General features: G+C 50.3%; 1 protein-coding gene across 2 annotated transcripts in view; it reads left to right on the forward strand.

The window, feature by feature from the left end:
• Positions 1–805: 805 nt before the first annotated feature.
• Positions 806–27941, forward strand: part of TMEM132B (transmembrane protein 132B) — a 503624-nt gene continuing 476488 nt past the window's right edge. The window contains exons 1-2 of one of the 2 annotated variants that reach the window (XM_055096359.2): positions 806–1132; positions 3250–3454. In XM_055096359.2, the coding sequence (XP_054952334.1) occupies positions 3382–3454 (73 nt within the window). In that variant the 5' untranslated portion in view covers positions 806–1132; positions 3250–3381. The remainder of the gene's footprint in view (positions 1133–3249; positions 3455–27941) is intronic. The other variant, XM_055096360.2, reaches the window with a different exon arrangement.

Below are 27941 nucleotides of genomic sequence, written 5' to 3' on the forward strand. Positions count from 1 at the left end.
GTTAATCTGAAATTAAAACATAACCAGGTATCCTGAAGGTTTGTTACATCTGGAACACTATTCTGGAACCAAGTGCCTGGATGTGAGTGATGGCTCTGCCTCTTCCTTTGCGACCATAGACAAGTCACTTAACCTCTCTGAACCTCCTTTCTCCCATCTAGAAATGTGGGGATTAATAATACTATGCATCGTGGCTGGGTGTGGTGGCTCATGCCTGTAATCCCAGCACTTTGGGAGGCCGAGGCGGGCAGATCACCTGAGGTCAGAAGTTCGAGACCAGCCTGGCCAACATGGTGAAACCCCATCTCTACTAAAAATACAAAAATTAGCCGGGCGTGGTGGCGGGCGCCTGTAATCCCAGCTACTCGGGAGGCTGAGGCAGGAGAATCGCTTGAACTCAGGAGGCAGAGGTTGCAGTGAGCCAAGATTGTGCCATTGTACTCCAGCCTGGGTGACACAGTGAGACTCCATCTCCAAAAAAAAAAAAAAAAAGAAAAAGAAAAAAAAGAATACTATGTATCTCATGGGGCTGTGATGCCAGTGAAATAACCATGTTGCCAATAAAATAGTGCTGGGCACATAGCAGGTGCTCAATAAATGCTATCTCCTATTATCTTATAATCTCCCCTTCCTTCTTCCTTCTGCGTAGGCTTCAGTCTTTGTCTTTTTGCCGAAGTTCCAACAAAAGGCCCTAAGAGGAGTCCCATTGGCCTGGCCCAGGTCATGTGCCTATCTCTGAACCAATCATGGAGACCAGGGGAATGGGAGGTTCTGATTGGCGGCACCTGGATCATGTGACTGCCCTGCGGCAGGAGGAGAGGCCAGGCCAACCGGAGACACGTGACCTGAGCTTGGGCATGGAGGTGCCTCAGGGGAGGATAAGGGCTCTGAGGCTGGAGGGGAGAGGATGAATCTCAGGCATGACAAGCACCTCCACCTAATAGCAGTCATGGGGCTTTTGTGAAGAGGCAGAATTCCAGGTGAGGAAGAAGTGCCGCGGCTGAGTTGTGAGTTTAGGTCACTGCCTCATTCGCTGCCTGACTATGGATGGCTTACCAGGGCTCCCCAAGCCCCGGGCCGTGGACCAGTACCAGTCCAGTGGCCTGCTGGGAACTGCGCCACACAGTGGGAGGTGAGTAGCAGGCAAGGGAGCGGTACCGCCTGACCTCTGCCTCCTGTCAGATCAGCCGTGGCATTCGAGTCTTTTAGGAGCGCAAACCCTATTGTGAACTGCAGGCGTGTCAGGGATCTAGGTTGTGCGCTCCTTATGAGAAGCTAATGCCTTTCATCCTGAAACAATCAGTTCTCCCCATGGAAAAATTGTCTTCCACGAAACAGGTCCCTGGCGCCAAAAAGGTTGGGGACCTTTGCCTCAGGCAATGAGGTCCCCAGTGATGGTGGATGCATGCAAATCGGTAAGACAGGCCTTGTTTCGGGCGGCCGGAGAATTGAAGAATTGCCTGGCTCTGGCCTGGAAGAGTTCCCAATCAGAATTCCAAAAAAAAAAAAAAAAAAAAAGTTCTTCTGGGTCTGCATGTTCACGGGTCATGAAGACAAATGAGGCTTATTTGCACAGAATGCAGATGAAAGAATTGGGTTTTGAGGATCAGTGAGATTTAAGTGGGAGGCCACCTTTTGAGGAGAAGCAACCCCTTCCAAGATAAATCCATCTTATACAATTGTTGTCCTCCTGAACTTTACAGTTACCTCAGGGGTTGTGGCAGTTAAAGAAAAACGGCTGCACAATTTTTGACACTTCTTTTGGTGAGGGGCATGTCTATATCCCCTCCCCACCAATCTAGGTGGGCTGGTGACTGGTTTGTTCTATAAAGTATAGCGGAGGTGACGCTCAGTGACTTACGGGCTGGACCAGGAAAACCAGGTAGCTCTGCCTGGTTCTTTTGGGGATGCTCACTGGCAGGAGCCTGCTACCATTTAAGAAGTCTCATACCCGGGGCACCATGCTGGAAAAGCCACGTGGAGGTACTGTGGCCAGAAGTCCCAGCAGAGCCCAGTCTTCCAGCCATCCCCACCAAGATAGCAGGCATATGAATGGAGCCATCTTTCAGCCTCCAGATCGGCCATCTGCCAGCTGAATATCATTGAGTAACCTCAGTTGACACTGCGTGAAACAGAAGAATCACCCAGTCAAGCCCTGACTGAATTCCTGACCCATAGAATCTGTGAAATATAATAAGATCACTTCTGTTGTATGCTACTAAATTTTTGGATAGTTGTACAGCAGTAGTAACTGGAACAAGGGATTTGGTGATGTAAATACAAGAAGAAGGTCGGGTACAGCCACAGGGAAGCTGAGGACAGCAGGAGCCTGCTCTATCTAAAGGCCATGGATGTTAATGGGAGGCACAAGTGTGAGAGGACTGACCCTGGATCCAACAGTCTGGGTTCAAGTCCTGGCTCAGCCAGCTGGGTCATACTGCAAGTTTTTCGACCACTCAGGGCCTCACCTCTTCCATCTGTAAAATGGGACTAGCCATGAATGGCAAACTTAGCAACAGGGGACAGACGTCTCAACCGAATGGCCAAGGGTTCAAATCCAGCCCTCAGCTGTATCTTGCTTGCTTCTCACAATCACTGTTTATTTGGATCCAATGCCAATTTAGAAATTGGGAGATTTCACAGCTTCCCTTGGAATAAAAGGGAAGATCAGGCAAGGCTGGGCCCACATTCCTTGGGTCCCCGATTGCCAGGTCAAAGTGGCTAAAACGGAATGACCACCAGCATGGGCTGGGCCCTGTTCTAAGGGCTACATGTGCATTGATTCATCAGCCCTCAGACCGCCCTGCGGGGTCTGCATCATCGTCATCCCCAGGCTCTGCCAGAAGGGCCTCCCTGGGTCAATGATTAGATCCAGAGAGCAATGAGGCCACCTCAGTGGGCACCACGGTGGGGAGGTGATAGTGAGAACAGGTCCCCTCCATCCCCTGCTATGGCGAGACACACTCCTGCCCAAATTTAGGCACAACGCTGGGGAAAGAAGGGAAGTCTCACCCATGGCAGATTCACCTCGTATCCCTACGAGAGTGGGAGTTCATAACAGATTAACTTGGGTTACTAAAAAATAGTCATGTTTCTGCAAAGTCTACAGTGTGGGTGGAGCAGAGTGGAAACTACTCCTTGAACAAACCCTCAGGTTCTCTTAGGCTGTCCTGAGCACGTAAAGCGTCAACTCGTTAACTCACACAAGTATACCGAAAGAAGATGCTTTTATGATCTCTGTTTTTACAGGATGGAAACTGAGGTGCAGAGAGTTTGACCCACCCAGCGTCAGCCAGCCAACAGTAGTGGATTGGGGACTGAAGCCCGGGCAGCCTGGCTGCAGACTCCTTGAGCAGTGTGCTGTGCCACCTGTCTACGTCAATGGCCCATTTCCTCGAAAAATATCTTGGGAGAGCAGAGACGGTGCCCTTCTATGGTCCATCAGAGGCTGCAGGTAGGATGGAAACCTTGAGTGGCCTGGGGCAGGAGTCCCTGGCCTGCAGGCAAGCAGTGCTGAAGGACTGCTGGTGGGAACTGGCACTTGAAAGAAGGCATTTGAAGAGGGAGGTGGTGGGCGCTCATGTCTCACCCAGGCTGGGGCGGAGGGAAATGCAGTTTTGGTAATGACTCCTGGGTCCCCTCTGTGCCTGTTGCTAAAGTTTTTTGTCAGCCTGGGCTGTCTGGTGGCTGAAGGATATGGCTCCTATTGTGTCGTCTGCCGATCTGTCCTTTTGCAACAGGGCCCGAGACCGCTGGCTTCAGGGGCTGGAGTCACAATTGTGTGGGCTTTGGGCTGGGTTCTGCTGAGCCGTTAGGGCTTAGCCACTTGGTGCCAATAATAGCTAACATTGCTCAAGTACATACCATATGCTTGGCACTGTTCCGGGGCCACGATCCTGACTATAACCCTAGGAGGTAGGTGTCATCATTATCCCTATTTTGAAGATGGGGAATAAGGCTCAAGTTAAAGGAACTTGCCCAAGATCCCATGGGCTAGGGCCAGCCCTTTTGGAAAGAGCTCCCAAGAAGGATAGAGAACTCCCTCTTTTGATAACCCTGTTTCTCGTGGTCCTTTCTTTGGGTACTTCCTGAATATCTAGATTGATTAAAAGAAATCATACCCCAGTGAAGAAGATCAATTACATGTACGTTTTCCAAGCGCTTTGACGTTGTCACAAACTCTCATATGCTTGAGCCTCTAATTAGATTTGGAGTGAGAATCATTTCATGTGTCATGAAATTTTAAAAGACAACGTTCCATGAATGGTACTTCCCATTATTCCAGCTTGATTGAAATTGTGTGTTTCTAAAAAGATGCTATTTATACTCTTAAGACAATGGAGCTTTCAAAAGGATTCTGACTCTTAAGTCTTCTTATGTGATTTCTAGGGAAGTGGAAATTTTCAAATTTTCTTAATGAATGTGTCTTTGTGGCTTTCCTTCTTTTCGTTCTTTCTTTCTTTAAATAACCTGACCTGACAGTGTTTCTCTCCCCCTTGATGGGAACCTCAGGTTCTTGCCAAAGTATGTATCACATAATTGCTTTCATGTTCAGACGCGGCAAGAGTGTGTTGTAAATGACCGTGACACAGATGTGACAATTCTATTAGGCCTGGGTTCTTACATGATTGACCTTGCAAATTGAATTCAGGGAAGGCAGCACTTCTGTCTGGCTGCTAGATTTCTTGTTCCCAGTTTGGGGAGAGGCCTGGGGAGGTGTGGGCTGGGATTTCCGTGCCCAGGCAGCCACCCCGGCTTGTCCTGTGCTGCATCCCTCCTTTCCATCTTGGCGTCTTCCTCAGCTCTCCAAACAGAAGGCAGCGGCCCATGATTGATGGGCTCCTGTCCGCTGGGGCATTATTAGCCACTCTGTCAAGGTGACAGTGTCATTTTTAATGTTCCAACTTCAGACTCGAGGTTTATTTTTAGGTAGAGAGTTAGCCAGCCTTGCCAGAGATAGAACCACTAAAAGTTTAGGGCATGGTTCTTGACCCTGGCTGCTGGGGAGCTTGCAACAATACCGATTCTCATGAGGGTACCTTCTGGGGTGCAGGAAATGTTAGATGTCTTTATCCACGTGGTGGTTACTTGAGTTCATATATGTGTACCAAACAGCTGGGCTTTGGTGAGGGTGTGGAGAAACTGGAACCCTGGTGTCTTGCTGGTGGGAATGTAAATTGGGGCAGCTGCTGTGGAAACACGCTGGTGGTTCCTCAAAAAGTTAAACTTATAATTACCCAGTGAGCCAGGAATTGCACTTCTAGGTATATACCCAAAAGAACTGAAAGCCAGGACACAAACAGATGCTTGTATGCTAATGTTTGTAGCAGCGTTATTCACAATCACCAAAAGGCAGAGACAGCCCAAGCTTTTGTCACTGATGAATGATAAACAAAATGTGTTCTATCCCTGCAATAGAATATTGTAGAAGATAGAAGAACTTCATTCCTTTTTATGGCTGAATAATATTCTATTGTAGGGTTAGAACACATTTTATTTCATAATATTATATGAAAAGGAATGAATATTATTTCATAATATGTGAAAAGGAATGAAGTTCTGACACTGTAGTGTACATGAACCTTGAACACGTTATCGTAAGTGACAGACACCGGTCACAAAATGACAAATACTGTATGATTCCATTTCTATGAAGTACCTAGAATAGTCAAATTCGTAGGGACAGAAAGTAGACCAGAGCTTATTCAGGGACGGGGAGGGAGAAGGAATGGGGAGAGCATGTTTAATGGGTACATAGTTTTTGTTTAGGATGATGAAAAGGTTCTAGAAATGGATGGTGGTGACTTTTGCGTAACACTGTGAATGTACTTAATGCCACTGAACCGTACACTTAAAAATGGGTAAAGTGGCAAGTTTTATGTTATGTATATTTTACTGTAATAAAAATATTTGAGATGTACAGTTAAAATTTTTGCTATGGACTATAAATGTATGTTATACCTGAATTGTAAAATACCGATTTCCAGGCCCTACTCCCAGGGATTCTGATTTTTTTTTATTTTTTAGGCAGAGCCTCACTTTGTCGCTCAGGCTGGAGTGCAGTGCTGCGATATTGGCTCACTGCAACCCTCTGCCTCCCAGGTTCAAGTGATTCTTATGCCTCAGTCTCCCGAGTAGCTGGGATTACAGGCGCGCACCAACATGCCTGGCTAATTTTTGTGTTTTTAGTCAAGACGGGGTCTCACCATGTTGCCCAGGCTTGTCTCGGACTCCTGACTTCAGCTGATGATTTGAATAGTTTGGGGAAAAGTCTAGGCATCAGTATCTTTAAAAACTTACCATGAGGAATTTATAGTTGAGGAAAAGGGGCAAAACTTAGGCATGCAGACCCCTCAAGAATAAGAATTGTGGAATCAAGGCTAGGCCCTGTGTTCTATGAAGGCCAATGAGTTGTGAGTGGAAGGGACATGTCATTTCTAGGCCACAGCACTTAATTGCTGATATAAGAGTCTCCAAAGCTCTCTTTTCCCTTTGGTAATGTTTGACATGGGAGCTGCCCTGTCCACCTGGTCCTGAGTGATACAGGTTCTGACATTGGGCCTGGAATGATGAATGGGATTGAAGGATTACAGGAATTGAATGATCCTATGTAACCTCATAAGTGGGGCAACAGTATCAAGGAAACTCGTACATGGGGAAAGCTTTGTGAGTTTCTTGGCCTTTTCCTCATGGTCACAAGATGGCTGCTGCAGCTCCAGCACCACATCCTCACATACTTAAAGCAATGAGGCGGCCAGTGCAGTGAGAATTCTCTTTGAAGCCCATTCTTATTTTACCAGAGGAAAATTTATCCCCAGAAAGATCCTCAGCAGCCTTCTCCTCCATTTCATTGGCTAGAACTGTGTCTCTTGGCCACCACTAGCTCTAGGGGAAACTGGGAAGCAGGTATCTGTATTCCTTTCCTTTCCTTTTTGTGTTTTGACATAATTTCAAATTAAAGAAAAGTTTCAATAATAACATAAACAGTTCTAGATATTCTTCACTCAAACTGCCAAAGTGTTGGCATCATGTGACGTTTGTTTAATCTTTTTCTCTCCCTACATACACACATGTGCATACATACACACGTATGTGTTTTTTTTTTTTTCTTTTTTCTTTTTTATTGATCATTCTTGGGTGTTTCTCGCAGAGGGGGATTTGGCAGGGTCACAGGACAATAGTGGAGGGAAGGTCAGCAGATAAACAAGTGAACAAAGTTCTCTGGTTTTCCTAGGCAGAGGACCCTGCGGCCCTCCGCAGTGTTTGTGTCCCTGGGTACCTGAGATTAGGGAGTGGTGATGACTCTTAACGAACTTGCTGCCTTCAAGCATCTGTTCAACAAAGCACATCCTGCACCACCCTTAATCCATTCAACCCTGAGTGGATACAGCACATGTTTCAGAGAGCACAGGGTTGGGGGCAAGATCACAGATCAACAGGATCCCAAGGCAGAAGAATTTTTCTTAGTACAGAACAAAATGAAAAGTCTCCCATGTCTACCTCTTTCTACACAGACGCGGCAACCATCCGATTTCTCAATCTTTTCCCCACCTTTCCCCCCTTTCTATTCCACAAAACCGCCATTGTCTTCATGGCCCGTTCTCAATGAGCTGTTGAGTACACCTCCCAGACGGGGTGGTGGCCGGGCAGAGGAGCTCCTCACTTCCCAGTAGGGGCGGCCGGGCAGAAGCGCCCCTCACCTCCCGGATGGGGCGGCTGGCCGGGCGGGGGGCTGACACCCCCCACCTCCCTCCTGGACGGGGCAGCTGGCCGGGCGGGGGGCTGACCCCCCACCTCCCTCCCGGACAGGGCGGCTGGCCGGGCAGAGGGGCTCCTCACTTCCCGGTAGGGGCGGCCGGGCAGAGGCGCCCCTCACCTCCTGGACAGGGCGGCTGGCCGGGCAGGGGGCTGATCCCCCCACCTCCCTCCCGGACGGGGCGGCTGGCCAGGCGGGGGGCTGACCCCCCCACCTCCCTCCCGGGCGGGGCGGCTGGCCGGGCAGGGGGCTGACCCCCCCACCTCCCTCCCGGACGGGGCGGCTGGCCGGGCGGGGGGCTGACCCCCCCCACCTCCCTCCCAGACGGGGCGGCTGGCCGGGCGGGGGGCTGACCCCCCCACCTCCCTCCCGGACGGGGCGGCTGGCCGGGCGGGGGGCTGACCCCCCCCACCTCCCTCCCGGACGGGGCGGCTGGCCGGGCGGGGGGCTGACCCCCCCACCTCCCTCCCGGACGGGGCGGCTGGCCGGGCGGGGGGCTGACCCCCCCACCTCCCTCCCGGACGGGGCGGCTGGCCGGGCGGGGGGCTGACCCCCCCACCTCCCTCCCAGACAGAGCAGCTGGCTGGGCAGAGGGGCTCCTCACTTCCCAGTAGGGGCGGCCGGGCAGAGGCGCCCCTCACCTCCCGGACGGGGCGGCTGGCCAGGCGGGGGGCTAACCCCCCCACCTCCCTCCTGGATGGGGCGGCTGGCCGGGCGGGGGGCTGACCCCCCCACCTCCCTCCCAGACAGAGCGGCTGGCCGGGCAGAGGGGCTCCTCACTTCCCAGTAGGGGCGGCCGGGCAGAGGCGCCCCCCACCTCCTCGACAGGGCGGCTGGCCGGGCGGGGGGCTGATCCCCCCACCTCCCTCCCGGACGGGGCAGCTGGCCAGGCGGGGGGCTGATCCCCCCACCTCCCTCCCGGACGGGGCGGCTGGCCGGGCGGGGGGCTGACCCCCCCACCTCCCTCCCGGATGGGGCGGCTGGCCGGGCGGGGGGCTGACCCCCCCACCTCCCTCCCGGATGGGGCGGCTGGCCGGGCAGAGGGGCTCCTCACTTCCCAGTAGGGGCGGCCGGGCAGAGGCACCCCTCACCTCCCGGATGGGGCGGCTGGCCGGGCGGGGGGCTGACCCCCCCACCTCCCTCCCGGACGGAGCGGCTGGCCAGGCAGAGGGGCTCCTCACTTCCCAGTAGGGGCGGCCGGGCAGAGGTGCCCCTCACCTCCCGGACGGGGCGGCTGGCCGGGCGGGGGGCTGACCCCCCCACCTCCCTTCCGGACGAGGAGGGAGGACGCTCCTCACTTCTCAGACGGGGCGGTTGCCAGGCAGAGGGTCTCCTCACTTCTCAGACAGGGCGGCCGGGCAGAGACGCTCCTCACATCCTGGACGGGGCGGCAGGGCAGAGGTGCTCCCCACATCTCAGACGATGGGCGGCCGGGCAGAGACGCTCCTCACTTCCCAGATGGGATGGCGGCCGGGAAGAGGCGCTCCTCACTTCCTAGATGGGATGGCGGCCGGGCAGAGACGCTCCTCACTTTCCAGACTGGGCAGCCAGGCAGAGGGGCTCCTCACATCCCAGACGATGGGCGGTCAGGCGGAGACGCTCCTCACTTCCCAGACGGGGTGGCTGCCAGGCAGAGGCTGCAATCTCGGCACTTAGGGAGGCCAAGGCAGGCGGCTGGGAGGTGGTTGTAGCGAGCCGAGATCACGCCTCTGCACTCCAGCCTGGGCGCCATTGAGCACTGAGTTAACGAGACTCCGTCTGCAATCCCGGCACCTCGGGAGGCCGAGGCTGGCAGATCACTCGCGGTTAGGAGCTGGAGACCAGCCCGGCCGACACATCGAAACCCCGTCTCCACCAAAAAAATACGAAAACCAGTCAGGCGTGGCGGCCCGCGCCTGCAATCGCAGGCACTCGGCAGGCTGAGGCAGGAGAATCGGGCAGGGAGGTTGTAGTGAGCTGAGATGGCAGCAGTACCGTCCAGCTTCGGCTCGGCATCAGAGGGAGACCGTGGGAAGAGGGGAGAGGGGAGAGGGGAGAGGGGAGAGGGAGCTCTATCTACCACACAGTCTTCCCTTAGCCTCCAGAGTGTCGTATGTGTTTTTTTTTCTGAATGGTTTGAGTCAACTGCAGACACAATGTCCCTTTGTCCCTAAATACTCCATTGTGAATTCCTAAAAATGAGGATATTCTCTTACATAGCCATAGCACAATCATCAGGAAATTAACATGGAAACTTCTATTATCTAATCTACTAACCTTTTTCAGATCCTGCCCATTGTCTTAATAATGTCCTTTGGCCGGGCACGGTGGCTCACGCCTGTAATCCCAGCACTTTGGGAGGCCGAGGCGGGCGGATCACGAGGTCAGGAGATCGAGACCATCCTGGCTAACATGGTGAAACCCTGTCTTTACTAAAAATACAAAAAATTAGCAGGCGTGGTGGTGGGCGCCTGTAGTCCCAGCTACTTGGGAGGCTGAGGCAGGAGAATGGCGTGAACCCAGGAGGCGGAGCTTGCAGTGAGGCGAGACGGCGGCCCTGCACTCCAGCCTGGGCAACAGAGAGAGACTCCGTCTCAAAAAAAGAAAACAAAAAAAAAGGTCCTTTATAGCAGAATAAAGGCCCAGATCACACAGTGCACTCTATTGAAACATCTCCTTATTCTCCGTGAATCAGAAGAACTTCCTGGGACTTTCTTTGCCTTTCATGACTTTGATGTTTTCGAGAGGACAGGCCAGTGACTTTGCAGCATGCTCTTCACATTGGGTGGTCTGATGGCTCCTGATGTTTGGATTCAGTTATGAACTTTTGGCAGGACTGTGTGGAGGTGGTGCTGAGGCCTTATTGGTAGGTCATATCAGAGGCCACACATCAGAGTCCCAATAATGGGACTAATGCTCATTATTAATAATGGGACTAATGCTCATTAGTCCCATTATTGGGGATGTTAACTTTGGTTGCTTGGGTAAGGTGGGGCTTCCAGGCCTCGCCACTGTGAAGTTACTATTTAGGTATTGAATTTTTTACCTCGATTGTGGGAATGGCTGTTGGGTTGCCAGCTGCAGAGTCCGCTCTACTCTTGCTGATCTGAGTGTGGGACCTGTGGTTCCTCTATTATTGTTCATCTTGAGTGGCAGGGAAGAAGGTCTTCAGGAAGCAGCAGGTTCAATATTCTCTTTTTAGCTACACTTTCTAAGAACCTCCGGGTGTCAGTCTCCCAGACAAGGCCCCGCAGAATATAGACAGTAATGGATAGCACTGTCTACCCTCAGTGAACTTCCTGCCCAACAGGAGGGAAGGAACAAGTATTTCTTGTTCACCTACTGCCTGCCAAGCCTCGAGTTAGCCACTCACATCCACCATCTCCTTCAAGTTAGTGTATCAGCTCTAGGAGTCCAGTGCTGTTACCTGGGTAATGATTTGCAGGGCTTTATTCCTTTCAAACCAGAGGAACCATTCATAGCTTTCTCCAATTCCTGGGTCTGCCTCACTTCACCTCACTTGAGTACAGCTTTTTTAAAAAAAGAATCTGAAATTTTTTTTTATATCAAGTGTTTCAAGGACCTAATTATGAACTTCATTATAAGTGTTCATTAGTTATATTTTGTTCAATTACTTTAACAAGTTGCCAAATGGAACACAAAGCTGGCAATTATCATTATGTAATTGTAATGAGACACTCAAATTGGGTTATAGAACGTTGTCTTTGCTGGCGTATTTTTCCTTCAGAGGAAGACAAACCAAAGGCAGCGGCTGGGCCTAGTTCTGCTCACTGACTCCTTCCAAGCTGTGTGGGGTGGAAAGAAGCCTCCTTTGATGTACAAAGGTCAAGTCTGGAAGAACGAAAACGTTTAAGTATGGTACTCAAAATGTTTTAGATGATGAGTATTATATCTCATAATAATATAAATATAAACATAAATATAAATATAAATATAAATTTACCGGACCTCTCTGTGATAGCTGCCGTCAGATTCATGTCAGGGGCTGAAGGCTTTTCTTCCCAGTTCTGCTTCCTCCACCTTTTATCTTTCACAGGAATCACCCCCAGTATCCCTTGTCCTCCTGGCCTCCTCTCAGGGCCTGCTTCTCAGCAACCCAAGAACACTCCAGGGGCATTTTTCAAGAAGCTGGCCTTCTCAGAACCAAGGGTTCCAGCAAAACTCCCAGGCCTGACTCTCATTGGTGGAAATTAGGGTACCCAGCTTGTCCCAAACCCTCCCTGTGAATCTGATTGGCTAGGCTTGGGTCATGTGACCACTCATGGTCGGGAGCATCCCTTTTCAACAACATCCCTTTGTAGTTCACCAAAGGAGAGCTGCCTCCTCCTCTCAGCAGGGAAGGGAACGGCTGCTGTGCAGGCAGAAACTGTGGCTCCACCTTGGCCCCCTTGGCAGGCTGTGAGTGCAGAAGGCCTGGCCCTTAGCCAGCTTGTCACATCACCTTTTGGGACTCAGTGTCCATGTCTAGAAAATGGGGGCACATGGCAAATGGATTCCTGCCCTGGTTCTTCATGGGGCCTTTGTGAGCAGCCTGGGAACAGCCTGCTGAGGCATGGCTCTGGGAGGGGACTCTGTCACAGCGCTCTTCCTGCTCTGGGTCTGACCAGGCTGGAGGAAGGACTTGCTAACTGTCCCAGCCATGGCCGTGTGTGTGTGTGTGTTGGGGGGTGGGTAGGGATGGGGATGGGGGGAGGTGAGAGGGAAAGGGGTTCACCTCCTTGCACTAGAACCTTCTGCCTTCCTCCAAAGGCCCCCGATTCAAGGCCAGCTTCCAATGAGGGAGACGGAAACATGTGCTTCACAGATGCTCCTCTGGAAACCATGGTGACAGCCCCAAATGTGATTTAGTGACACCCTTCTGTTGTCTTAGGTCACCCGCCAGAAATGCCAAGCTGAGGAAGGAGCAGGGGAAGCTGTTGAAGCAAATTGTGCATAATTAGGACTGTTGTCTCCTGCTATGGTCTGAAGATTCATATGTGGAAACCTAATCCCTACCTTGGGGATAGTAAGAGGTGGGGCGTTTGGGAGCTGACGAGGTCATGAGGGCCCCACTGTTATGATTGGGATTAGTGCCCTCATAAAGGAGGCCCAAGGGAGCTTGTTCACCCCTTCCACCAAGCGAAGATGATGCAAGAAGGGGCCACATGTGATGCAGAGGGTGGGCCCTCATGGAATCTGCTGGCACATTGACCTTGGACTGCCCAGCCTCCAGAACTGTGAGCGATAAATTTCTGTTGCTTATAAACGACCCACTAAGGCATTTTGTTGTGGCGTCCTGAATAGACTAACACATCTCCCAAGGGAGAGTTCTTCCTTTAAACTTTTGTTTTTTTGGTTTTTTAAAAACAATATTTTAAAATTCAGTTTCTGTATAGTATTCCATTGTATGAATCTTGTGTAATTTATGCCCCTCCCTTATTCATGGACATTTGCGTGGTTCCTCATTCTTGTTCACCTTTGACACCTTAATGGGAGGGCCCCGCCTTCCTTTGCAAGGCTGGGCGAGAGGGAAGCACAGCCGTGGCTTTATCTGTCCCAGGAACTTTGTCCCAGGGTGCCCTGACACATCCCATCTCTCCTTGTCACGGGGTGTCCTCGACACTGTCTGTCTCTCTTACAGTCCTTGCTACTCAGTTTCTCTCCTTAAAACTCTCTCTTGCTCACTCTCAATCTCTTTCGTTGTCTTTTTGTCTCTCTCTCCCCCTTTCCTCTGTTTCTCTTTCTCACTCTTCTCTGTCTCTCTCTGTCTATCTTTCTCTCCTCTTTGATTTCCCTTTTCTTTTTCTTTTCTTTCTTTTTTTTTTTTGAGACAGAGTCTTGCTCTGTCGCCCAGGTTGGAGTGCAGTGGCATGATCTCGGCTCACTGCAAGCTCCGCCTCCCGGGTTCACGCCATTCTCCTCCTGATTTCCCTTTTCTGTAAGTCTGTCTCTGTTTTTCTATTGCTGTCTCTATTTCTCACTATCTCTTTGTCTTTTTCTCCCTTCCCCTCTTTCTACGTCTCTCCCTTTCTTTCCCTGTTTCTCTTTGTTTTTCTATTTCTCTCTCTCTGTCTCTCTATTTCTGTCTGTCTCTATTTCTCTCTGTGTCTGCTCTGTCTTTCTCTGTCTCTCCCTCCCTCCCTCTCTGTTGATCTCTGCTCACAGCTCTCCTAACAGCATCCATCTGGGCTCCATGCTGTTCGTGTGAGCCTCTTCCAGATGGTAGGATGGATTTGAGTTGATAGCGTGGTGTGCTAATGACACAGAGCTAATTCTTAATAATGGTGAAATGTGATAAAAAAAAGAAAACCCTCATCTGGGTCAGCTCAATACCTGGCCATAATGGCACTATCTGCAGCAGTCCTGGCCACTGTCACCTGAACAGATGTGATTGTACTAGGGCTGGGTAGACCTGCAGCCTTGTTCCCCTCCTGGTGTGGCTTCAGAGTTTGGAAAGTCAGGGTTATTCGAATCCAGGGCTGGAGAGCTGCAAAGACCAGAATCCCTCCCACAGAAGCTCGAGTCACAAGGGAGCTTATTGTAAGTGCCGCAGCCACAGATCCGGGTTCACAGACACAGGTGTGCACCAAATGGGACCCATCAGTTGGGATACCTGGGTGTGAGCAACAAAGGCGGACTCCAGCTGACTCAAGTGGAAAAGGAATTGATTGAAACAACACCTGGAGAGCTCGCAGAGTTGTTGAGAAACTGCAAAAATAGACTCCAAAGAGGACGTGCAGACAAAGGGAAGCATGCCACGGAATTCGCCTGATGAGGCCGTCTCTACCACTGCTGCCGGGCAATGGGCGACAGAGCCAGAGAACATCAGAGCTGATCATCACCGCCGCCCTGCTGTCCCTGGATATTCGACATTGTTGCTGACACCGGAATAGCTTCTCCCTGTCTCTGCTTCTTCAGATCAATTGCTCCAGATTCCAAGTCTGGTTGGCCGAGCTCTGTCACAAGCTAATACCCTCATTGGAAGGGTGGCAAGGCATTAAGTGCGTGGATGCTGGAGCCAGACTGGGTTTGAATCCAGGCTCTGCCACATATCTGTGTGAGCCTGGACGCCATGCATGCCTCGGCTTGCTCATCTACAAAACGGGGATAGTGTAGTCATGCCTACCTCTGTGGGGGGAGGGGGCTATGTGAACTAAATAACAGAATATATGTGAAGCGTGTAGAAGAGGTGATGAGTAAGCGTTTTAAGTTTTAGCTATTACCATTATTATTATTATTATCATTATTATTATTTTGAGATGGAGTCTCGCTCTGTCACCAGGCTGGAGTGCAGTGGCATGCTCTCGGCTCATTGCAACCTCCGCCTCCTGGGTTCAAGCGATTCTCCTGCCTCAGCCTCTGGAGTAGCTGGGACTATAGGCGGCGCCACCACGCCCAACTAATTTTTGTATTTTTAGTAGAGACAGGGTTTCGCCGTGTTGGCTAGGATGGTCTCGATCTCTTGACCTCATGATCTGCCCGCCTTGGGCTCCCAAAGTGCTGGGATTACAGGCGTGAGCTACCGTGCCCGGCCTACCATTATTATTTTAAAATTATTTGGCATTTATTGTGCGAGGCAGCTGCTGTGTCTCATGAAGACTCAGACAGTGGGGGATTCTCCAAACGTACGGAGGGGGACACACAAGACAGGTGTCTACCGCAGCAATTCCCGTTCCTTTTCCTACCACTCAGATTTATTTCTATTTTGAGCCCTGATTCCTCCGTGATTTCAAAAAATCCCAGTCAATCTGGAGTCCTATACCTGTTCCCTAGTGTTGTTTTTAAAAGATTAAATTGGAACGTCTTGAAGCAGAGCGTTCACTCTCCAGTTTACTGCAGTCTAGTCCACTCCCTATTGCCCTGCACCGGCCTCATTTCACTCACATACGGTAGTTAGCCTGATTCCCATGGACATTTCATTTTATGATTCCAGAACCTAAGAGCTAGGGTCTTTGAAAAACAAAAAGAAGAAGGCCGGGCGCGGTGGCTCACGCCTGTAATCCCAGCACTTTGCAGGGCCGAGGCGGGCAGATCATGAGGTCAGGAGATCGAGACCATCCTGGCTAACATGGTCAAACCCCATCTCTACTAAAAATATAAAAAAAGCCGCGCATGGTGGCGGATGCCTGTAGTCACAGCTACACGGGAGGCTGAGGCAGGAGAATGGCGTGAACCTGGGAGGCGGAGGTTGCAGTGAGCTGAGATCGTGCCACTTCACTCCAGCCTGGGCAACAGAGTGAGACTCCATCTCAAAAAAAAAAAAAGAAAAAGAAAAAAGGAAGCTGAGCATGGTGGCTCACACCTGTAATCCCAACACTTTGGGGTGCTGAGGCGGGTGGATCATTTGAGGTCAGGAGTTCGAGACCAGCCTGGCCAACATGGTGAAAACCTGTCTCTACTAAAATACAAAAATTAACTGGGCGTGGTGGTACATGCCTGTAATCCCAGCTACTCAGGAGGCTGAGGCAGGAGAATTGCTTGAACCAGGGAGGTGGAGGTTGCAGTGAGCCGAGATCGCACCACTGCACTCCAGCCTGGGCAACACAGCAAGACTGTATTTCAAAAAAAAAAAGAAAGAAAGAAAGAAAGAGAAACAGAAGGATGAAACTTAAAGGCTTTTGTATCTGCTTTTGTGAAAGTCACATCCCTGCCCCGAGCCAATAATCACAGATCTATTATCTGCTAGACAGGGGGAAAGAATACAAAGCCCGCATGATACCACCCAGCCTCATGAGGATATCAGGGTCTCACACGGGGCCCCAGGGCAGGACACACAGCTTGGCCTCCTGGGAACTGGACAGTCAACAGTACCTGCTGTCTCTTTGCTGCTTTCTCTGGGGCTGCTGGTTTCTTGCCTCTCCTGTCGTCTGTGCCTCTGACTCTTTTCCTTCTCCTTGAGGTTAATTCTATGGGCCTGAACCCATTGCTCCACTCCCTTTGTTGTGAAATGAGTCCCCAAGCAATACTCTGGCGGGCTTCTCATCTGTTTCAGTCGCAGGGATCTTGGGACAGTTAGTCTCTGCCAAACCTCCTACAGGCCAGGGCTTGCTGACCACAGGCATGTCGTGCGGTCCTTTATGGCGGGTATGCTCGCACTGCGTCTGGAGGTTGGGCACTGCCTTTTGGCTTCTGCTCTTGGGAGCTCATATCAATGGTGGGCACACCCCCGATCCATCATACCTAGCCTATAAAGGAGAAAGCCACAGACCTTCTAAGGATGCAGGTGTTCCCCCCATGAATGTATTTCTCAGCTCCTTCATAGAGAAAGCATTTTCTGGGGTCTCCTGGGGGATGTAGTTGGTGGGTGGGTGTGCAGGTTGCCATGGTAAATCCTTTCAACACTCCAATCTCCCTAAGCCTTTGGATTCCCTCCTCCATAGCATGCCAGGGTAGCTCTGGCATCTCTGCTCACTAAACTTAGGCCACCATGGAGTCCTAGTTCCAGCCACCAACCAAGTAAGCTTTGAGAGCCACCTCCAGCTAAGGAAACTAACACATGATATCCAAAATCTTAGTGCACCTCAGTCAGTGAGTTCAGTCTGCTCCTGTTCTTCTGCCTGCCTTGGTCTGACACCCTCACATACTCCTTAGGTTTCTGCCAATATATATTGGCAACATCTTGCAGTTCTCTTGGTGTAAAAGCTATCTCATTTGAGGCCATAGTGGGTACTAAAAATCTAAGATTCTACTTATGAGTCTGGTGCCAACAGGTAGTAGTTGTGGTGGGTCTGAAGGAGAATGGGCATCTCCTCATGTGAGATTGTCATACAGTTTTCAAGAAAAGGACAGCTAGTCTCCTTAGACACAACAGAGCAAGCTCCTTCCTTTGGCAACAGAGGCTCAGAGTGACTTGTGGGTTCAAGATTCTCAGTTTCATCTGAGCCCCACCAGATGTCCCCATTCTAAGCTTCAGCATCCCTTTTAATGTCCTACCTTTTTTTTTTTGAGATGGAGTCTTGCTCTATGGCCTAGATTAGAGTGCAATGGCACGATCTTGGCTCACTGCAACCTCTGCCTCCCAGGTTCAAGCGATTCTCCTGCCTCAGCCTCCCAAGTAGCTGGGATTACAGGCACCCACCACCACACCTGGCTAAATTTTGTATTTTTAGTAGAGATGGGGTTTCGCCATGTTGGCCAGGCTGGTCTCAAACTCCTGACCTCAGGTGATCCACCTGCCTCGGCCTCCCAAAGTGCTGGGTTTACAGGCCTGAGCCACTGCGCCTGGCCTTAATGTCCTACCTTTCACATGAGCAATGTGGTGAGGCTGTGAATCCACCTAGTGTAATTCCATAACCCACACAATTCAATTGTGTTTTTTATTTTCAGTAGCACTAGCCCTGGCTAATGTAAATAAGCCAGGCTACAATAAATAAGAATTTTCACTGAGGGCATCAGGGAAGCTCTTTGGCCCTAGGACTGTGCTTTGATATGAGTTAAGGGACCTGAGATTCTATTTTATTTTCCTGTAGATGCTCCAGTGCACACAGAAGCATCCATCCCACACTGCAGCCCTTGAGGGCATCGTCACGGGCATCATGTCAAGTGCCTCAGCCACCTACCTTCCCAAGGCATGTGCTTCAGTCAGCACTTTGTCAGAACCAACCACAGGTGATGATGTGGCTGATTCGCTGTGATGGCACTGCATGCTATGGGTCACTGGTGTCCCATTTCACATGGTCAAAATCCCAGTATGGCACTCAACTCCAAAGGCATGACGAGTCTCCAACTCCCACTCCTGGAGGTCTGTATGTATCTAGAACCACTTTCTTAACTAGTTCTGTATCAGCCAGGGTCCAATCAGGAGACCCTGACTGATTCTACATTGGTAATTTGAACTGGGACAGTCCAATATATAGAATTATTGCTGGGCATGGTGGCTCACACATGTAATCCTAGCACTTTGGGAGGCCAAGGCGGGAGGATCACTTGAAGCCAGGAGTTTGAGACCAGCTTGGGTCTCTACAAAAAATAAAAAAACAGTTGGGCATGGTGATGCGTGCCTGTAGTCCCAGATACTTGGGAATCTGAGGTGGGAGAATCGCTTGAGCCTAGGAGACTGAGGATGCAGTTAGTTATGATAGCACCACTGCACTCCAGCCTGGGTGACAGAGCAAGACCCTGTCTCAAAAAAAAAAAAAAAAAAAAAAAAAAGACGACAGGGCTGGGTGTGGTGGCTCACACCTGTAATCCCAGCACTTTGGGAGGCCGAGGCAGGTGAATCACCTGAGGTCAGGAGTTTGAGACCAGCCTGGCCAGCATGGCAAAACCTCGTCTCTACTAAAAATACAAAAATCAGCTGGGCGTAGTGGCACCTGTCTGTAGTCCCAGCTACTGGGGAGGCTGAGGCAGGAGAATTGCTTGAACCTGGGAGGCGGAGATTGCAGCGAGCCGAGATAGCACCATTGCACTCCAGCCTGTGTGACAAAGAGAGACTGTCACACACACATACATACACACACACACACACAAAAGACAAGACAACAAAAAAAGAATTATTAACTAGTAAGACGTGCTTAACTTACTAATGGAGTCAAAGAGGACTCTAAGGGGTCTAGAAGTATTAGGTATAAAAAGGTTACTACTGCCAGGTGTGGTGGCTCACACCTGCAATCCCAACACTTTGGGAGGCCGAGGCGGGTGGATCACAAGGTCAGGAGTTCGAGACCAGCCTGGCCAACATGGTGAAACCCCATCTCTACTAAAAATATGAAAACTAGCTGAGTATGGTGGCACATGCCTGTAGTCCCAGCTACTTGGGGGGTTGAGGCCGGAGAATCGCTTGAACCTGGGAGGCAGAGGTTTCGGTGAGCTGAGATTGTACCACTGCACTCTAGCCTGGGCAACAGAGGGAGACTCTGTCTCAAAAAAAAAAAAAAAAGTTATTACTCCCTCTAGACTGAGGGGAAATGGAAAGTGAAGAATATAAAACTATTCTAGTCCCTGAGACCAAGAACCAGCCCTCTCCGAAGAGAATGTAGCTACTACAAGAACATGCAGTTTGCTGGATGAGGACACTGTCAGACGACGAAGCCTGCAGCTGGTCCATATACACCATCTGCTATTGCCAGAGCATGTGAGTGGCCACAGCTGTTCTCTAAGAAATGCCCACCAGGTGGGGAGAGCATGGTTCAAGGGCAGAGTCAAAGGTGGTTGGTTGAAGCTGCTTGCTGGGTGGGGCGAGGATGGCCTGAGGGGATGGCTGGAGCTCCTGCAGAAGTGGCCACTGTGTGGGGACAGTGTAGCTGAGGGTCCCTCAAGGCTACTGTGGAAATGGCCACCAAGTGAGGAGAGCATGGCCTGAGAGGGTCACAGAAGCTGGCCTGAGAGCTGCTGGTAGAAGAGCTGCTTGCAGTAGGAGAGGAAGACAGGAACCCAGAGTGGATGGGCTCTCCTGCTGTATAGCTGCACAGTGTAACCCATGCCTTCTACGGACAAAGCTGAACATTCTACCAGCTGGCAAAGGAGAAATGTTTCCAGGGGTCCGCTCCAGGATCACCAAACATGGCAAAGAAGGATGGGTTTGGAGCTGAGTGACAATAAATTGACAAGTGGAAGAGGAAGAAGGACCCAAGAGGCTGGGAGGAGAGGTTTGGGGAGAGTTTGGAGAAATTAGAGGAGGTATGGAGTGTGAAGGACATGGATCAGGGAGGGGAGGAGAATTTTAAGAAATATTTCTGTGGACCATGTGTTGCCTTTATAGCATTCAAGAAATGCAAATAAGGGGCCGGGCGCGGTGGCTCAGGCCTGTAATCCCAGCACTTTGGGAGGCCGAGGCGGGCGGATCACGAGGTCAGGAGATCGAGACCATCCTGGCTAACACGGTGAAACCCCGTCTCTACTAAAAATACAAAAAATTAGCCGGGCATGGTGGCAGGTGCCTTTGGTCCCAGCTACTCGGGAGGCTGAGGCAGGAGAATGGCGTGAACCCGGGAGGCGGAGGTTGCAGTGAGTCAAGATCGCACCACTGCACTCTAGCCTGGGCGACAGAGCAAGACCCCATCTCAAAAAAAAAAAAATGCAAATAAGGACCGTAAGTTACGTTGGAGTTCCCTTTTGGCTGAGGGACAGTGTTCATTGACCACAACACTACTTCGAGACTGGAATACTTGGGTCCTGGGTTTCTAAGTGGGTTATGACAGTTTTCTCTTAGCCTAAAGCAGAAATTTACAACGAAAGTTTTTCTTTTTAGGTTTATTAGAGCTGCCCCAGGGATCTTGTTTTATATTATGGGTTCTTGTCTCTCCATAAGTTGCATTGGAAATTTGGAAGTCCAGGTTTTAGTATTTATTTATTTATTGAGACGAAATCTTGCTCTGCCACCCAGGCTGGGGTGCAGTGGCATGATATAGCTCACAGCAGCCTTAACCTCTTGGGCTCAAGTGATCCTTCTGCCTCAACCTCATAGGTAGCTGGGACCACAAGCATGCACCATCATGCCCAGCTAATTTTTATATATTTTTTGTAAAGAAGGGGTCTCACTATATTGTCCAGACTGGTCTTGAATTCCTGGGTTCAAGTTATCCTCCCACCTTGGCCTCCCAAAGTGCCAGGATAACAGGCGTGAATGCCTGTGCCTGGCCCAGGTTTTAGTTCTGAGTTTCAAGTTTCATTGCATAGTGGTGTGATGCTGGGGCAGGTCACTTAATCTCTCTGAATCTCAGATTTTTTGCCTAACGTGGGGGATATAAAGTCTGCCCATGCAAACTCTCAGGGGATATTGCCATGATGAGGTTGGATAATGGGTATGCAATTGCTTTGGGCAAAAGACAAAGTTTCATTCACTTAAGTGAAGCTATTTGTACCCATACAGTCAGCATATTAGCAAGAAATGTTTTTGCTTGCAAACACCAGGAAACCCCACCACTGTGGAGTAGTTAGGATTTATTTTTCTCATATACCAAGAATTCTAGAGGTGGTTATTTATGGGTAATGATAAAGCTGCTTAGTGACATAAGGACCAAAAATCTCTGTGATTCTCTTGCCCTTCTCCTCATGGTCACAAAATGATTGCTGTGACTCCAGCCATCAAGGCTACATTTAAGCAGGAAAAAGGGATAGGGCCTGGTCAGGCACTGCTGTTCTTTTTTTAGGTAGCCTTGCTGACTGTCTGCCAGGGCTGCTTTTAGCTTCTAGAGGCCCCCTACGTGTCTTCTCATTGGGCTCCTCCATCTTCAGAGCCAGCAGCAGAGATCCCCAGATGATCTCCAGACTGTTTTATTTCATCTCACGGGACAGAAGTAGAACTGCAAGAGAGTCTGGGGCAGCGGGTATTTAGCTTTCCCACCCCTTCTAGAGCGAGGAGGCAAGGGAGAAAGAAAGAAGTTGGGAATGGGTGTTGGATTAGACAGCTGACAGTGTTGGGAATAGCTGGCAAGTTCTAGATGGCAGCCGCTGAGACTGTTGGGATGGAGGGGAAGCAGCCGCTGGAGGATTTTGACTCCCACCCTTGTAACTGCCGCTCCTGTGTATCCGAGCCCTTTCATGGGGCCTGGCTGCATCTGAATAGCGAACATTTCACTTCGGAGGTGGAATTATATTAAAAATCAGATGCTTGTCATTATGCAAATGGATGTCTCACTATTGCTTAGGATTTTCATTTTTCTATGAATTATTCCTTTTTTCAGTGCTTTTTTTATTCCCCATGGAAGAAATAAAAACAACCACTGGCTGATCAAAGGAATTTTCCAGTCATTCAGTCAACAGATATTTCCTGAGTGTCTGTGCTGGGCCAGGAACTGTTCTAGTCTCAGGGAAATAGTGATGAAAAGACAGTTTCTGCAGCAGTAGAGCTTGTATTCCAGGGGAGGAAATAAGCCATCAAGTGAATTAATAAATCAAATAACTTAGAATGACACATGCTATAAAGACAGTAAAACATGGTAGATCACTAGCTTCATGGGTGGGAGGTCTTCTTTAAATGGGGTGGTCAGACAAGGTCTCAGAGGAGGCAGTATTTCAGCAGAAGCCTTAAAGGTGAGAGGAAGCTAGCCATGCAGCGATCTGGGGGAAGGGTGTTCTGGGTAGAGGGAACAGCGGGTGCAAAGGCCCTGATGTGGGAACAGCATGGTATATTTGGGGAAGAGAAGGATATCCAGGAGGCTCCAGCACAAAGAGAGAGGACAGAACAACAGGAGATGAGGTTGGAGATGGGTGGGGCAAATCACACAGGGCTTTGGAGAGGCGATTGGGTTAAAGATTCTGTCTGCTGGGGCTGGTTTGTTGGCTTGGGCCATTGAAACTTAACCCATTGGCCAGGCATGGTGGCTCATACCTGTAATCCCAGCACTTTGGGAGGCTGAGGTGGGCAGATCACTTGAACCCAGGAGTTCCAGACCAGCCCGGGCAAGATGGCAAAACCCTGTCTCTGCAAAAAATAAAAAAAATTAGTGGGGAGTGGTGACATACACCTATAGTCCCAGCTACTTGGGAGTTTGAGGTGGAAGGATCACGTGAGCCTGGAGTTCAAGGCTGCAGGGAGCTATGATCACGCCACTGCACTCCAGCCTGGGTGACAGAGCAAGACCCTAAAAGGAAAAAGAAACAGCCTGTTAGGCCATTGTCCTGGCATTACCTCCCTCTCACATTATCTTGTGAATTATTGTGTCCATTGTGTATTTCTTGCCCATTGTCCATTTTCCTAATTTGAATGTAAGCTCCATGTAGAAGGAGTCTTGTCTGTCTTGCTCATGGCTATGTCTCCAGCACCTAACACGGCCTGGCATATAGTAGGTGCTCAAAGATATTTAATGAATATGTATTTGTTTTCTGTTGCTATGTAACAAGTTACTCCAAACTTAGCAGCTGAAAACAAAACCCACTTATGAGTTCCCAGTTCTGTAGATAGGGAGTCCAGGCATGGCATTGGCAGGGTGTTCTGCTCAGGGTTTCACGAGGCTGTAATTAAGGGGTTGGCTGGGCTGTGTCCTCATCTGGAGCTTGGGACCCTCTGCTAAGCTCGTGTAGTTGTGTCGTGGGGGTTGAGTTTCTGTGGTGGTCATACTGGGGTCCCCATTTCCTTGCTGGCTGTCTGCCAGGGCTGCTTTTAGCTCCTACAGGCCCCCACATGTCTTCTCATTGGCCTCCTCCATCTTCAAAGCCAGCAGCAGAGAATCTCCCTCAATTTGAATCTCTCACACCTCAAATTGCTGACTTCAGAAAGAGTCCAGTCTCTTTTAAGGGGTCACTCAGGCTAATCTCCCTTTCTCAGGGTCAACTGCACTCTATGACAACCTAATTACAGGTGTAAAATTCATCATATTCACAGCTCCCTGGGGATTAGACAGGGCAGGAATCTTAGGGGCTGCCCTAGAACTCTGCCTACGGAAGAAAGTAGGAATGAATCAGTGCTCATTCTTCTTCCCCATGAGAGCCATTTCCATACCCCAGCCAGCCCAACCACACCTGCTTGTTGGTGGCTACAACTTTTGTCTCACGGTTGCTGGGAGCGCTCTTCTTCTGGCCATGGGTCTTCAGTTGTGCCTCTGTAATGGGTGCATGGTGCCACCTTAGGGCTTTTGCACTTTCTGCTCCCACTGCCCGAGAGCCTCTCCCTGTAGACCCCTGAGTGGCCCCTTCTCTCACTCTCTGCATTTGCTCAAATGTCATCTTTTCAGACTCCCTTCCCTGCTTAAAATCATCCCCTTCCACTCTAAAAATACTCTTTGCCTGTTTGACTTTGCAGTTGTTTTCACCCACCCTGCTCCGTAGTTTACTTATTTATTTGGTTATGGTCTGTCTCCCTGCAGTAGGCTGGTGGCTTCACAAGCACAGGGAATTTTGTGTGTGAGATCCGCTGTCACATCCCCAGTGCCTGTGATAGTGCCTGGCTCACAGTCAGGGCGTAATAAGTTTCTGTCCAGGGAATGAATGAATGAGGTTTAAGGAGAACAGTTTTAACTTTCTTTATCTGATTTTTCTTTTTTCTTTTGGAAAAACCTGAGCAGGCAAAAGTCTCCCTTCCCCAGGCAGCCTCGTTATATAATCAGGGCCCTGTTCTGCAAGGAGCTGTCAGCGCTGCTTCAAGCAGTTATATTTAGTGTTTACAGCCTCTCCTTTTAGCTGCATGAGATCTCCCGAAGAGCTCTGGAAATTAGGCCTTGCTTCAATAGGGAGAGGGGGCTCCTGGCCCAGTCCAAGGGGGCCCCAGGGGCTGGTGGGCACTCGGTGGTGGCAGTAGCCAAGCAGCCCTGACCTCAGGGTCAGCCCGTGGCCAGTGTCAGGTTCAGAGCATCCACATCTAGGGATGGAAGGTGAGTTTGTCCTATAAATCACAAAGATAGGAGAAAACAAGGATGGGAGTAGAAAGACTGCTTGGCGTTCAAATCTTGGTTCTGACACTTGTTAGCTGTGTGATCTTAGTCCAGTTACTTAACCTGTCTGGGCCTCACCTTCCTCATTTGCAGAATGGGGATAGATCCAGCATATCTTGATTTGGTGAAATCATTCATGGGCAGTGTCTTGCACAGGATAGGGGCTTCACCAATCAGTTATTTTTAGTTGTGTTCTGAGAGGCCCCTTGCTTGGTTCTGAAGAAGGAACAGGTACATCTGAGATGCCCCTGGTGGTGACTGGATGGCAGACCCACGTCCCTGGGGGTGACTGATGGCAGACCCACACCCCTGGGGGTGACCGGATGGTAGACTCATGCCCTTGGGGGTGACTGATGGCAGACCCATACCCCAGGGGGGTGACTGGATGGCAGACCCATGCCCCAGGTGGGTGACTGACGGCAGACCCACACCCCAGGGGGTGACTGATGGCAGACCCACGCCCCTGGGGGTGACTGACGGCAGACCCATACCCCAGGGCGTGACTGATGGCAGACCCATACCCCAGGGCGTGACTGATGGCAGACCCCCTGGTTTTCTCTGTTCTCCATGCTGTGCTTGCTGCTCCATAACGTCCAGGGAGCTCTCACAGATTTGCTTGGAGGTGTTATTTTGGGATGAGCAGAGCCGTTTCTTAGGCAGGGGCCAGCAGATTCCAGTTCATGGGCCAAGTCCAGCCCATCCCCAGTTTCTGTAAAGGCCCTTGAGCTAAGAATGGTTTTTGTACTTTTAAATGGAAAAAAAGAGAAGAATCTACAACAGAGATGTTGTATGGTTTGCAAAGCCTAAACTATTTCCTATTGTCTGACCCTTTACGGAAAACTTTGCTGACCCATGCCTTAGAGGACGGAGTGCAGTGGGAGTCGGGGGGGTGGGCTGGCGGGGGAAGGGTAAGGCCCAAAGCAAATTCCTGTGTGGGTATCCCTTGCCCCCCACTGTAAAACCCAGTAAGTTAATAATGGCTGCTCCTTACCCAGTACCTAGTATGTGCCAAGCACTTTATCTGTGGACATATTCCAAGCCTCAGCCCAACTCAAGACATAACAGCCATCACCAACCCCATTGTATAAATGGTGAAACTGAGGCTCAGAGAGGCTGAGCTGCCTGCCTGAGATCACACAGCCAGTGAATGGCAGAGCTGGGATTTGAACTGTGATAGTTTCTGACATGGGAGCCTGTGCTGTTTCCCCTTCACCCCAAGGCTTCCCAAGAGGCAGTATCAAAGGACATGGAGAGGGACATCTATGTGACATCCATTGACTTTTCTGCCCCCTCCTCCCCCATCCTGTGGTCACCGCAGAAACTGTTGGAGCAGCGACCCTGTCCCCAGCATACCTGGCCCAGGGAGGCTGGAGTAATCCGTGTCAGACAGGATAATTTGGTTGCAAGTGACAGAAATCAAACTGTGGATAATGGTGGCAAGCTATGGGGAGGCTCACGGAGTCAGCAGGAGACCTGCTGTAAAACTCATCTGTAAAACGGAGAGCCAGGCTGGAAGTGGGTGGTACCAGGTGAGCTTGCTCCTCCTGCCCTATTCCTGCATCCCTGCTTACAATGGATGTGTTTGAAAGGGAGAGTCTCATGGGTCTGACCTGGCTGCATGCCCACCCCTGGCTAGGAGCATGCAGGGAGCCCCGAGGGAGGTGATTCTCCAAAGGGATTTAGCTCTGATACAGAGATAAGGAGGATGCCACTGGCCAGTCAGGAATGAATGTCCCCTCCAGTGGCCTCCCCAGGACCAAGGGATGGCAGCCTCAGCCTTCTCTTGACCAGAGGGGTGGCTAACTCTGGCCTCTTGCTGGCCGTTTTCTTTGCCACATTGATGGAGACTTAAAGAATGCCCATCTGCATCCAGCGGGAAGACTGGAGAAGCAGAACGGGGCTTTCTGTGCTTCTTACAAAGCCATTCCTGGCTTCCAGGTCACTCCAGAGACCCGGCTGTGCCCATGCCCTTGGGTTTGGTGAAGCAGCCCTGGACTCATGTAATAAATTCCTGTCTTCGCACAGCCTCCCTTCACGGGGCTTCTTTTACTTTGCAAACCAAAGTGTTTTAATTGATGCAATGGCCAAGAGGCAGGTTTGGCAGGGGGCAGCCCTACTTACTGGCCTTTGTGACAAAGATTGTTTTCTCCCAATCTCCCTTCTCCTTTTTGCATACGAACAGAAACCTAATTCTAACTGGCCACCCAGAATAAAGAAAGGTACATCTCTCAGCCTTCCTTGCTGTGTAATGTGACCGTGTTCTAAGTTCTGATCTATGGGATGGAAATGAAAGTGTGTGTGTTACCCTCCCAGGAAGTGTTTTTAAATGGAGAAACCGTGCTCTTCTCTACTTGCTTTCCTGGTTGCTGGCATCTGAATGTGATGGCTGGAGCTCAGCAGCCACTTTGGACTATAAAGTGACTTGGGAACTGGAGGCAACAAAATAGAAGGAATCTGGGTTCCTGACACCATGCAGCATCATACCTGCTTTATACTGGCCACCTCTGGACTTTAAGAATTTGAAAGAAACAAAGTTACATCTTGTTTAAGCCTTTTTTTTTTCTGGTTACTGATAGCTAAACCAAGTCCTAGCTGCTGCAGCCTTGGTGGTGATTTGCAAGGGATGGTATGGATATGTTTCTGGTAGACTGTGCTGTTGTTCCCAATTCTTCATCTCGCTCTGTATTCACACTCTTTGCCATGTGATATTGCCATTTTTCCTACTAAGGGCAAAATGTCCTTCTTCACCTTGGCTTTGCACTTGCCCATGTGACATGCTTTGGCCAATGGGATATTAGCAGACATGATGCAAGCACACCCTTGAAATCTGGTTGTGTGGTTGGGCTTGCCCTATTGTGTTTCCATCATTGCCTTGAGATGACCCTGCCCTGGCTCAT

The sequence above is a fragment of the Pan paniscus genome, chromosome 10 (genome assembly GCF_029289425.2).
Source record: "Pan paniscus chromosome 10, NHGRI_mPanPan1-v2.0_pri, whole genome shotgun sequence".
NCBI classification, from domain to species: Eukaryota; Metazoa; Chordata; class Mammalia; order Primates; family Hominidae; genus Pan; species Pan paniscus.